The sequence below is a fragment of the Eucyclogobius newberryi genome, unplaced genomic scaffold, assembly GCF_026437365.1.
Source record: "Eucyclogobius newberryi isolate DKJ021-1_F unplaced genomic scaffold, fEucNew1.0.hap1 SCAF_14, whole genome shotgun sequence".
Lineage (NCBI taxonomy): Eukaryota > Metazoa > Chordata > Actinopteri > Gobiiformes > Gobiidae > Eucyclogobius > Eucyclogobius newberryi.
Genome location: NW_027315768.1, coordinates 13,775,821 through 13,788,659, shown reverse-complemented (window position 1 = coordinate 13,788,659; position 12,839 = coordinate 13,775,821). Strand labels below are relative to the sequence as shown.

General features: G+C 36.6%; 3 protein-coding genes across 3 annotated transcripts in view; 2 read left to right on the top strand and 1 right to left on the bottom strand.

Moving 5' to 3' along the window:
- Positions 1-818: 818 nt before the first annotated feature.
- On the top strand, positions 819-3,886 carry LOC140360073 (uncharacterized protein C7orf57 homolog). The gene is made up of 6 exons (XM_072445389.1): positions 819-1,017; positions 1,109-1,196; positions 1,551-1,668; positions 2,031-2,090; positions 2,815-2,906; positions 3,766-3,886. The coding sequence occupies exons 1-6, from the start codon at positions 819-821 to the stop codon at positions 3,848-3,850; spliced, it is 642 nt and encodes a 213-aa protein (XP_072301490.1). The 3' UTR covers positions 3,851-3,886.
- Positions 3,887-5,269: 1,383 nt separating this feature from the next.
- upp2 (uridine phosphorylase 2) lies at positions 5,270-8,609 on the top strand. Its single transcript, XM_072444357.1, has 7 exons — positions 5,270-5,418; positions 5,498-5,612; positions 5,684-5,842; positions 5,925-6,039; positions 7,140-7,349; positions 8,035-8,181; positions 8,263-8,609. Exons 1-7 carry the CDS (start codon positions 5,324-5,326, stop codon positions 8,403-8,405), a joined length of 984 nt encoding a protein of 327 aa, XP_072300458.1. The 5' UTR covers positions 5,270-5,323; the 3' UTR covers positions 8,406-8,609.
- Positions 8,610-11,273: 2,664 nt separating this feature from the next.
- LOC140359153 (coiled-coil domain-containing protein 148-like) overlaps positions 11,274-12,839 on the bottom strand; it is a 43,979-nt gene continuing 42,413 nt past the window's right edge. Inside the window, exon 14 of the mRNA XM_072444019.1 lies at positions 11,274-11,443. Within this exon, the coding sequence (XP_072300120.1) occupies positions 11,300-11,443 (144 nt within the window). The 3' untranslated portion in view covers positions 11,274-11,299. The remainder of the gene's footprint in view (positions 11,444-12,839) is intronic.

Below are 12,839 nucleotides of genomic sequence, written 5' to 3'. Positions count from 1 at the left end.
AGAATACAGTAGGTGGCGCTAATGTAACTCTTGGATACCAACCACCATTAAACACCAGAGAAGAAGAAGACGTTCGAAACATTTAAAAAAAATTACTTGCTGACTTAATTTGACAGACAATTATACCAGACTATATGTTTTAGGACTATCTATAAGTCATGTGTCTTGTTTATGTTTTGTTCTGTAATTTAAAAAAATTAAAAAAAAAAAAAAAATGGTGGGAAAATGTTTAAGAATAGTCAGTCAAACAGAGTGATTAACGAGTGAATAAAACATTCAGTGCGCATTTGGCACGTTGCAGACTCCAGACGGACTGCGGGGCACTAGAGGCCGTTTCCATGGTAACGCCCTCCTAACTTTCAACAACACACCGCGCTCCCGGACCTGCACTTTGCTCCGCTGCTTTCACCATGACTTCAGAGTGAGTAAAAAAAGAACAACGTGTTAAAACATGGATTGCAGTCCAAATTTAATGCTGTTAAGTTTTATCGTTAATCTTGTTAAGTTTGCGTGATCATTTTCTTCTGTAGATAGACATTATGCTAACAAGCTAAGTCACGTTAGCTTACTTAAATAACTTGTTGTTTGACGGTCTTTTTGCCTTTTGATTAGAAAATATCCATCGTCCACTAATGACAATCTACCATCGATAAAACACGGCAAGTATAACTCACAAAACATATTTTAATTGATGGCTGTATTTTAGCTGAAGTTTAACACCTCTGCAAAAAAAAAGTTAACTTTCATGTTTATATTTTTTCTTGCTACGTGGGTTACATTACCTTTGCATTTGGACATTTTCAGTAAGAAGTAGGTGCATGAAAACTCTGAATAATATTTGCATTATTTTGGCTTGTGTTGTGTTGGCAGTGGGAGAAAATGGCCACATCTCACAAATCCCAGGTTTGTCCCCCACAGTTAAAACGATCAATGATGAGAGGGCCCAAGGGAAAAGATCTGGGGTTCTCGCCACTGACTCTGAATTTACCAGACTGTCAAAACAAGGAGGACATAAAGGTAAAGAATGATACTCTGCACGCTACATGACTCCTGCTACACCATGGCACGGCTTGAACTGGCAGTAAACTGTCTTTTTGTGCTTGAACAGGACTCCTCTGGCACACTGAAATTTTGTCTCCTTCCAGCCCGCACTCATACAAAGCTCCATCCTGGTTTTCTGACAATGGAAACCCAAGGTACGACTGTACTGGAGTGTATTCTTATCTGAAAGTTGGGACTGAATTTGTGATCATTGTCATTCATTGTCACGAAACCTATTATATATAACCTATTTTACAACTTCAGCCCTACACCAGACCTTTTTTTTTGTTTGAGTCTATTGATAAATGCCATGAAAACCTTCCCTCACAACAATAAGAACTCTTCAAGTTATTAAAACGATGAAAAGTTGTTGCATTTTGCACATGCTCCTCATTAAAAGTGCTCGCCGCCTCCGCACCAGCATTAATCTTCACTACTCTTTCGATGTATTTTTGTCCTTATTTGTCAGCTCCGAGTTTATTCACGCCGCTCCTTTCTGTTCTTGACAGTCTCATTACCGCCAGCAAACAGAAGAAGACCCCCAGAGCTTTCCTGCGCAGAGAGCCACCCTTTGGGAGTGATAATATGTCTGCTTGGGAGAGGGATGATGGCAGCGCCTGCACAGAGGTAAACAAAAATACCTCCAGTAACTCTAGGCTCGGGTTCTTCTCTTTACAGCTAAGTAGATGGGTTCAATTAATTCTATATTACAGTTGAATTCATACTATAAATCGAATCAAAATTGCATAAAGAAAAGTCACACACGAGCAGTATAATTATATTCGCAAACACCATAATCCTGTCCCCACATTATCTTTTGTTTAGCTGTATTACCCAATTTTTAATGTTCAGGGGTGTTAGTACTGATATTTTAACATAATCTGCATGAATTCACTTTGAGTGTTGCTGTCATCTTTATGTCAGTCCAATTCCAGCTTGTGATGTAACAATATTCATGTATTACATATGTCTGAATTTATACTCGACAGCCACAGCACATCAGCAATCCAGAAATTGAGACAGAACAACAACAACAACAACAACAGCAGCAGCAGCAACTGCAACTGCAACTGCAACTGCAGCAGCAGCAGCAACAACAACAGCAGCAGCAGCAACATCAGCAGCAGCAGCAGCAGCAACAACAACAACAGCAACAACAGCAGCAGCAGCAGCAACTGCCAACTCAAAAACTGGAACGCAGCAAATTCAGGCGGAAGTGAGTACCTTTAACCACTAGATAGTGCTGTTGTTTTACTGATTCTGAGCTAAAGAAACACATTTTTATCATAAACATAGATCCCGGAATATTCATATTACTGATTTAATATAGATTATAAACTAAATACATAAAACTAAAACCACAGTTCATTATGACAAATATTTATCATTTACATATGTAGCTTTTTAGATATCGCCTGTCAAATTAACAGCAAACTTTTGGACTTTACCGGTTTTACTCAGAATTCCATCTATATAATGTACATTCTATATACATTTATTTATTTACCTTGTTTTAAATTGAGCTTATGCAACATCAGTTTCCTTTTATTCATCTCAAAGGGGAAATTATTCTCATTACAAACGACATAGTTATCAAAAAGAAAAATAAGAACATTCAATTAATTATCTGCATAATTAAGAATAAATGTGTCCTTTTTAACAGCTGAACCCCAGTAAAAACAGAATAAAGATACATTTAACTTAACTTGTTTAGTAGCCGACATATTTACATGTCCATGTACTGCCTGCTTGTGTATATTCATCTGACTGCAGGACTCTGGTAAATGTGCACAATGTCCTGAACTTCACAGTGTGTCTGTGTTTGCCAGAGGAAACGCGGCCCATGCCACAGTCACAGTGCCACGGTTCAGCTCATGTTTGTTTTGGCTCCCAGCTGTTCTGCTCTGTTTATTTAGCCATCGTCTGGAAAATAAATGACTTTTTATTATTTCTCTTCACTTTTATCTCGGAAAAATCTGAAAAAAATACCCAAGATAAACTAAAGTTATTCAAAGGACAATTATTCTAATGTTGTTTCTTCAGAATTATATCTTGTAACTAGCTTGAAGAATCCTGTTTATAAAGTCCTCTCCACTCTGAGCGTTCAAAACACACTGAATGTCTCAAATGCTCCGAGATCTTTTGCGTTGTTTTTAAATACATAAATCATCGCCCGATTTGAAGTCAAATCTCGATCGGCTGCATGAGCATGTCCTCTGCTGCCAGTAGATGGAGCCCAAAAGTCCATTCCTGGCGTGGGAAAAGCAAGACTGACATGCATTTTTTATTTTTTTCTTAAACATGACATGCTTATGTAAAGGTATTCAAGAGCATGTTTAAAGGGAAATAAATCATGCAAAATATTTCTCCTTTAAAACTGATTTGGACCAGAAAAATTACAACGTGCACCTTTAATTAACCAATGAATGACTTTTCATACTGGTTTCGGCCTGTTCTCAAACTGTTGTGGTACAATTTGTGATTGACGGTTATGCAAGAGGGATGTAAAGAAATGTACTTTAGTTCGTAGATAAAATGTAAGTGGTTTGTTATGTCTGGGTTGAGGCAATGACTTTGCAGTTCTTTTGGATTTGTGTTACAGGAAACAGTTATTGACTCTTCAGTGTACTTTGTTGTTTGAGGACAGGTCCATGTTTTATGCACACAGTATGTTCCCGTATTCTGGATCAACACTTCTATAAACTTTTTAACTTTCTATTGCAGAGTTTTTGACAAGAAGCCAGCTCCTGTGGACATGTCTACACTCCTGAGTTTTGGATATATGGAGGACTCCAAACCTACTTCTTAATGTGTTTCCACATCTACAATGAGGAAAGTATTTGAACTCTGTGATTTTGCAAGTTCTCCTACTTAGAAATGATGGAGGATCTGATCATGGCAGGTGCATTTCCACTGTGCTCTAATTTGTATGCTATTGCTGCAAATAAGTATTTGAACACCTGCCAATCAGCAATAATTCTGATTCTTTAGATTCTGTCTCTGACAGTGGAAATGCACCTGCCATGATCAGATCCTCCATCATTTCTAAGTGGGAGTACTTGCAAAATCACAAAGTAAGAGTTCAAATACTTACTTTCCTCGCTGTATAATGTTGTTTTCAGATGAACCCTGAATTTGTTTGATATGCTAAATATTAAGAAACGTGGGGGATTGACCAAAAATGACCTCTGCTTGTATTTCTTTGGTTATTGTTTTTGTCTGTTTTTAAAGTCCGCTCAAAATTCTATAATTGGGTGTTTTCCATGAAAGTGATTCATTAAGTTCATCTAAAATACATAGCAATAATTAGTTTGTTCCACTTGCCACTCATATTACCAGTAAAAAGAAAAACATCAAACATTAAAGCCATAATTATAAAATATAATTTAATCTTCTTAAAGTACTTTAAGTGGGAAAGGTTCTCAGTCTTTCATAAAGGTGTTTAGCTTAAGAGCTTTTACTACGAATTATACAATAATTGTAATAAATGCCCTATGAGAAAAAAAAACATTTAAAATAAGTTAGAATTGCATCACAATTCCAACTAAAAATGACTCAATCATTAACACAAATTATTTAAATTATTGTCTCTATTGCAAACAAAAGTAGAGTTGTCTAAAGTATCGAAAATTAGATTCTATCTGGTTCTTAAACTAGTATCGGACCAGATACTACGACTTTTTTTTTTTAAATCACAAACGGGACAAAATGTCTTCTTTTCTGAACAGTTTTAGACTTTTTTTCTCCATTTTAATAGAATACAACAAATGATTATTTTTAGTAAATACGCACAACAACAAACATTTAATAAACTTAAAGATTTCTTTGTTCGTGGCCTGTTTTGCTTTGGTGCATTTCTGTAAATATGGACAGAATTTGTTTACCCTGTATGTTGCTTTTCTATGAGTTTTTGACTGCAGTTTAAATAAATGGAAGTGATCGGGAAAATTGTCTACTGTAATGTAATCAATCATCAATCTTTTTCCAGTAAAACATTGCTAAAGGTCGTCTCGGCTTGGTTTGAACACAAACTCTGTCCGTTGCTTGACATGACAAAGCAGTTTAACCATTCGCACGCCTGTTGTGATCGACAGGATGACTTTACACTGTAATCTCCGAGGTGATCGCTCCTGTTGTGTTTGTCTGGGGTGGTGGGTGTGAACGAGCAAAAACTCCTCTTTCCACAACCAATCAGTGCAGAGATAACAGACCGACGCTATAAAAGCCGGGCTCGGACAAACAAATCGTATTCGGATTACTGCCCCAACTGCCGAGATTTTTAATGCAAAATTTTGAGGATTTAACCGAGACATTTTCCACAATCATGGCTCCGATTCTGCTGAACTGCATGGGGAACGAGCACAAGGACTATATCAAGTAAGTCTGTTTGCTGCCAATACTTATAGCCAATAATGTGCACATTTTTCCCATTCATTCATATCCTTGATCTTTTTAGTGAACTAGTCCATGTGAATAACCCCAATCTGTCCACGATGGAAGAGGACATTCTCTACCATTTCAGCCTCGGTACAAAGACTCACAACCTTCCTGAAATGTTTGGAGATATCAAGGTTTGTACGGCATTGAAAAACCTGCATCATTTCAGTTTTATTGTTGCTTACATGCTCTGTCTTTCCTTTAGTTTGTTTGTGTTGGTGGTAGTGCAAACCGCATGAAGGCGTTTGCCCAGTTCATCCACCAAGAACTGACGCTGCCTGGAAACGCCGACGACATCCAGGACATTTGTGAGGGAACTGACCGCTACTGCATGTACAAAGTTGGGCCTGTGCTTTCCATAAGCGTAAGTATCCAGATCGAGACTCTTTTTCATTTCCGTCCGTCCGCGCAGACATCTTTTATCAATGATCTGGTTTCTCCACCAGCATGGAATGGGAGTCCCGTCCATCTCCATCATGCTGCACGAGATGATCAAACTCCTGCACCACGCTCAGTGCCGGGACGTGGTGCTTTTCCGTCTTGGGACGTCTGGAGGAGTTGGTAAGAAAAGAATGTTAGAAGAGCGGCGCTTCAGACAGACAACGAGCAATTATGTGCGATTATTAAGTTTGAAATTGGGTTGAAAGGATAAATAAATCTGATATTGAGCGACTAAAACCATTTGAACAAGTATCGATACTAAAAACGTCACTTAAACAGGACAAACTTGTACTTTTCCCGTACAATTTTAGAATGATCTGACAGCACAATATGTAGAAAAAATATCAATAGGTCAATGGGCAAAAATATCAATAGATCAATGTTGACTAATTCAATCATCAATAGTGCAAGAAAATAAATACATTTTACTACTTTTAAAATAAACTAAAAATCTGATTTGTGTCAAAATTCTTCTCATTTTGGCCTTGGTTTGGTTTTGGTCAGTGTTGAGTTTATTATTTTAGTGAATTAAGTCATATTTAAACTGATTTTATTGTATCAAAAATATCACAATACTGCTATTGAATGCGACATTGTTTGCCTAATTAAAGTACTATTATTTTGAGTGGAAAATGTCCATTGTGCATTTTTTGTTGTCATTATGGTATCGAAATCAGTATTGAGCCTGTTCCTTAGTATTGTAATCTAGTTTGATGAATTTTCAGTATTTTGAATGATAAATTAGAACACTTTGGATTTCTAGTCTAATTCCTTGCTAATTTAAACCTAATGTTACATCAGTATGGAAATCATGACATTTTCTTGCACAATCTCATAATATTGCATAACATAAACGTCTTATCAACCACGAGTCAGGAACATGTTTTAGTCAGAACTTTTACCCACAGCCATTTTGTCACTGATATTGTAGTATTATAGTTCTTCAATATCCACCTACTTTGTGAGTTATTTGTCACTTTAGATGAGATAGTGTGAGGCCGTTAGTAGTTAATATACAAAAGCCAAATGCTTTGTGAAATGTACAGGTTAATTTATATTCTCTCAATTTATTTCATTTTTATCAGCTTTCATTATAAGTTTGATGATGTAAAGCAACTGTGATTTTAACAGACAAGCCCAGAGAACAGTCAATTATACTTTAAAGCCCACTGAAACCTTTTTAAACTGCACTTTTTAACACATTTATGCTTTGTTTGCAGGCCTCCCAGCCGGGACGGTGGTCATCACGGACAAGGCCGTGGACTACTCCTTCCAGGCCAAGTTTGAGCAGGTGGTTCTGGGTAAAGTGATCATCAGGAGCACGGAGCTGGACGAGGGAGTGTCCAACGAACTCCTCCAATACTCCACCGAGATCCCCAACCTGCCGACCGTCATCGGGAACACCATGTGCACCCACGACTTTTACGAAGGTAGAATGCGACGTGCTTTCATCACTGTGTTGTACAAATATGTGTCATCCTTTTTCAACAATTGTGCTTTATAGAAACTTTAACCGGATACAATAATCATCTTTATTTATTGTGCAAATTGAAAAGACTGCGAAATTCATATAACGTTTTGGTTTTATGTGAATAGACGCTGTAATTGCTAATATATTGATCATAAACCAGGTCAAAAGATCTGCATTTTAACAGTTTAAAGGCAAATAACCACATCATTTTGAATTCTTTAGCAGTTTTTCTTATATTTTGATCAGTGTTTGTTTGTATTTAGTTACAGAATACTGTATACCTGCATTAAAATGTATTTCGTAACATTCCGTCACAGAATACTGTATTTTAAAACAGCTTTATGTTTGTTTCACTGTTTGTTATGCATTTATTCATGGAGAAATTGCACATGTACACACTACAAGAGCTGTGTTTTCTATTCTTCTTTTCTTACTGCACCGTTTGAAGCCTGAACTACATGACCAGAACTGCCATTTATTATTTTCATTTGATCTATTCTGTATTCTGAACACCACCAAATGAAAGAGTAACTTTACCTGAACACATTTACTCTGATTTAGTATGTTCGGTACATTTCAGTATTTAGTTACTTCTCAACACTGATCCTGAGGCATTGTGTGTAATCTACGGCATTGTGTTTTAGGTCAGGGCAGACTAGACGGCGCTCTCTGCTCTTTCTCCAACGAGGAAAAGCTGGAATACCTGAGAGAGGCTTACGAGGCCGGAGTGAGGAACATCGAGATGGAATCCACAGTGTTCGCTGCGATGTGTCGAGTCTGCGGTCTCAAAGGTGCAATATTACATCTCCATAAAACTATATGTAAGATTCTACGTCTTATACTTATTTTACCTTTGCTTCTTTGCTTCTTAGCGGCTGTGATTTGCGTGACGTTGCTGAATCGTTTTGAAGGAGACCAGATCACGTCTCCTCATGACGTTCTTGTGGAGTACCAGCAGAGACCTCAGATGTTAGTCTCCTACTTCATCAAGAAACGCCTTGGACTCATCGCTTAGTTTCTTTTCATTCTGGATTCTGATTGTGAATATGTAAATATAATGAACTTAGCTTGTCTATATATATATATATATATATTCTACGGTTATTTAAATGTTTGCAGAGTAGTTTGTCTGATCATTTATTGTTACCTACTTATGCTTTGATGTATGTTTATTCACGTTTTTATAAAGTTTGTTACATTGAATGACCTTGGTGCTGATATTAGTAAATGTCTTGTATGTTTTGGAATTTCTGTGTGAAAAATAAATAAACTTTCAACTATTGGAAAATGACATGTCAAGTTTTTGTAATTTCATATGGAGATATTTAAGTACGAACAATGTTTTATATTAAACATTGAACTTACATTTGGTTATAATCCTATAATGTATTAGCTATATTTCTGCGTAATATTTCTGGATGTCGGCACGTGATATCTCCTTGAAGATGTTGACTATATGCCCCTAAGCTAAATTATGAGTCAGGTCTGTGGAGAGGCAGGGCTGCTATCAGTAAAATATGCATAAGTTTTCTTTTTTTTAACCAATTAAATCAGCTATAAAATAAATTATATATATATATATATATATATAAATATAAATATATATATATAAATATAAATATATATATATATATATATATATATATATATATATATATATATATATATATATATATATATATATATAAAATAACTGCTTCTATTTTTGTCTATTTTATTGCTGAAGTGGTTTACAATGGGGTTTTAAGCGCACAAACAACTGCGATTATGATGTATATATAATATGACGTGCAAAATATGACACTGCTGATCAAAAACAAGATGCTTTTTTTCCTTATTATTACCCACATTCTTTTGTTGTTTCACCCATGCTCCGACAAACACTATCTCGCTTATATAACTTCTCTGACGTGTTGACAGATGAGAGGACGTTATGTGCTTTTGTCCGTCTGCCTTACTGTCTTTCCCCGCCCTCTTTGTGAGATACGCTGTCAGATATGGTATGTGATTACATGTGTAGTTGGCTCAGATCCAAGGTATGTACTTACCCACTGACTGTGTACATGAGATGTTACCTCATGTACTGTTGACTTTCTGTTTCTACTTGCACTATGGCCACAGAGATGTTTGGACACGTATGGACACAGACTGGTGGTCCGATGTGTTTAAAGCTGCACTGTGTAACTTTTCTGGTACAGAATGGTCTCAACAAATATGATACTGTTGCTTTGCCAAAGGGCTACACAATATATTGCAAAAGTATTTATGTTGCAATATTGCCTAACGCAATAAAAGTTATTGCAACAATCTAAATATATCTCAATGACACCAAGAGCCTTCATTGACAGAATGTACTTTTCTTTAATGAAAATCTTGAAAAAGCTGATTATATTCATAATTTTCTTTCCGTCTAAATAAGCCAAATTGTTGTTGTTTTTTGAGATAGAGTTTGACTAAAACATTATGGCATGAAAATATGTGTTTTAGCTTAAATTATTATGTAAAATATTCAAGTATTACAATAATATTGCAGACATATCGCACACATCGCCCTATACTTCGCCTGAAAGGTTCCACAGTATGGAAAAAAATGCATCTCCATGGAGACAAGAGGGGGGCACCACCAGGCCATGTTACTGACCAGATCTGTTCACAGCAAGAATGCAAGTATTTTTGAGCAAAACAAAAAACAAAACAAAAAAGGTTATTAGATAAATGTAAGATAAATGACGTACTGTGGAAAATTCCAGACAAAGCTATCATGCCACTTATATTAATTGATGGTTGAGTGCTCAGAACATTTCTGCTTTCACCGTCTTTCTTACTTGTGATTTTTTGAAAATGAAGTAAAGTAAGTAAGTAAGTAAGTACATTTTATTTACATAGCACCTTTCACAGACAAAGTGCTTCACAAAACACAGAATAAAACAATAAAAACACAAAAAACTTACAGTGAACAATACATATACAACAATATACAGTAAAATCAGTCCGTAAAACAAGTGCATTTAAAAGGCTTGACTAAATAAAAAGGTTTTAAGCTGACCCTTAAAAGCAGTAACTGAGTCCAGTGACCGTAGGGAGAACGGAAGATCGTTCCAGAGTCTGTGGGCAACAGCCTGGAAGGATCTGTCTCCTCTGGTCCGAAAACGGGTGCGAGGAACCAGCAACAGTTTCTGGTCCAAGGACCTTAGTGAGCGAGAGGGAGCGTACGGTTTAATCAGATCACTGATGTACGATGGGACCTGACCATTTAAAGCTCTGAAAGTCAGGACTAGAATTTTAAACTGTATCCGGTAGGAGACCGGCAGCCAGTGAAGGGCTTTTAGAATGGGTGAAATGTGGGCCCTTCTATTTGTGCGGGTTAAGATCCTCGCTGCAGAGTTCTGGACCAGCAGCAAACGAGAGAGTTCCTTCTTGTTAAGACAGGAAAACAAGCTATTACAATAGTCTAAACGTGAGGAGACAAAAGCATGAATTATGACTTCCAGATCATTTTGAGACACTATTTTCCTGAGTTTAGAGATTTTCCTCAACTGAAAGAAACAGTTCCTCGTCAACAGCTTGGAGTGGTGCTCTAAAGACATGTCTTTGTCAAAGACAACACCCAAGTTATACATGTAGGGTTCTAAAATGTCACGTAGCCACATTTAAAAAATAAAAACATGTAAATGACAATCTGCTGCTTGTCACAGTGAAACGTCACTACGAATTTTATCAGTTCTGCAGTTTTGAACAGGAAGTCAATGGGCCTGTTCCCATTTTTAAGCCGTTTTAAATCGATATTGCGGAATACACTGAACAAAATGTAAAATCAAGATGAACTTATGTTACAGTTCAATACTAAGTACCAGGAAAAAAGCATAATATTCTCCTTTAAAATGAATAAATACACGTTACAGGATTCGTTCAGAGTTTAATATTAGATTCTGTGTCTCTTCTGGGGGGTCTGGGCGGTGGGACGGTCGATAGAACCTGTCTGGCGTACATCGTGTTGTGTAAACCAGCCTGTCGAAGGGCCTGCTCAATCCGCACCCTCGCATCTGACACAATCTGAAAAACAAAGCAGGTTATTTTCAAAGTAAATAACACATTTACAACTTCTACACACCCCCAGCTTTCACTGTTTACGTTTTCATTTTATGACTAACTTCCACGTTCAAGGTTGGAGGAGACTCTAGCGTTCTGGTGGATAATTATTAGTCACGGTGTTGCAAAAGAGCCAACACTGAACTTCAAACAAACTCACACATAGTCGATGGGCTTGAAAGTGGTTAAAGGCCCCATAAAGTAATGTTTGACAAGCGTCTGACTTGCATAATGATGATCAGTCCACGCCGAGGTAACAAGAGGCTCAAAGGCTCACCACAGGGCCACAGATAAGAGACGTTTGACTAAATGAACAGAAAATAGTCGAAAGGTTAAGAGATTTAAAGGGAAACTACAACCTTTTCTTACAACTGTTGCCTTGTTGATGGGAAGATACTAGATACTTCTACTACATTTATCTGAATTAGTGAGAAGTAGTCATCATAGTATACGTAGGCTTTTGTATGTGAAATATTATTCATACTTTTTTAAGTGCGTATGACAGGTTGGAGTATTTCACTAAAATGTATATATTGAAAATGTTGCCTTTTTCCCCAGTTACAATGAAGTTATATATGAATTTATAATTATACTTCCGGGTTGGACAGATTTGACATGGGTAGAAATAATTCCATAACTAATAAATAGCAACCATATTGTAAACAAGGGCCAAAATCCATATAAATGACATGATAATACCTGATGACACCTTTATATGGTTAATTGACTGTTTGAAGTGACAGAAAACTGTTTCAGTTCAATGTAACGTCTCTTAATGATGACATAGACGGAGGGATTCTGTTTTAGAACTAAGCACAACTTTCTGTAATTTTCCACTTAAAATAAAAAATGTAAAAATCCTACACCAAATGGAACTTGACTGATGTAAAACTGTGATACACATTTACCACAGGGACTAGTCTAGTAATAATTAGAAAAATGTGAGACCGTGAATTTTCACATCATTAAAGTGTTAAAAAATGATCAGGAATTAGAGGTGGGGAACCCAATTTAGTCGTATTAATAAGTCAACTTAGTTTTTTCCCCGAAGCAGTACTTTGTCACAAAAATCCAACCACTGTGAGCTGAAAATAATAAGTATTTTATCAATCACAAATCCAGAAGAAAGGGGCGAAAAATGTACTACGATTGACTTGAGTGTTGCGAAACTTCTTCATTCCGATGTATGAAAAAGCTGTTCTCATGCAGCTTTAAGCAAGATGAACCATGACAACAGCACATTGACATGTCCTCAATGTTTAACAGTACCAGTTCCATCATAAGACTGAAAACTGGACTTTGAGCTCATCTCTTTCCGTGGTCTTCTTTGCTCCTTTGAACATAACATTGTCAGTTTTGC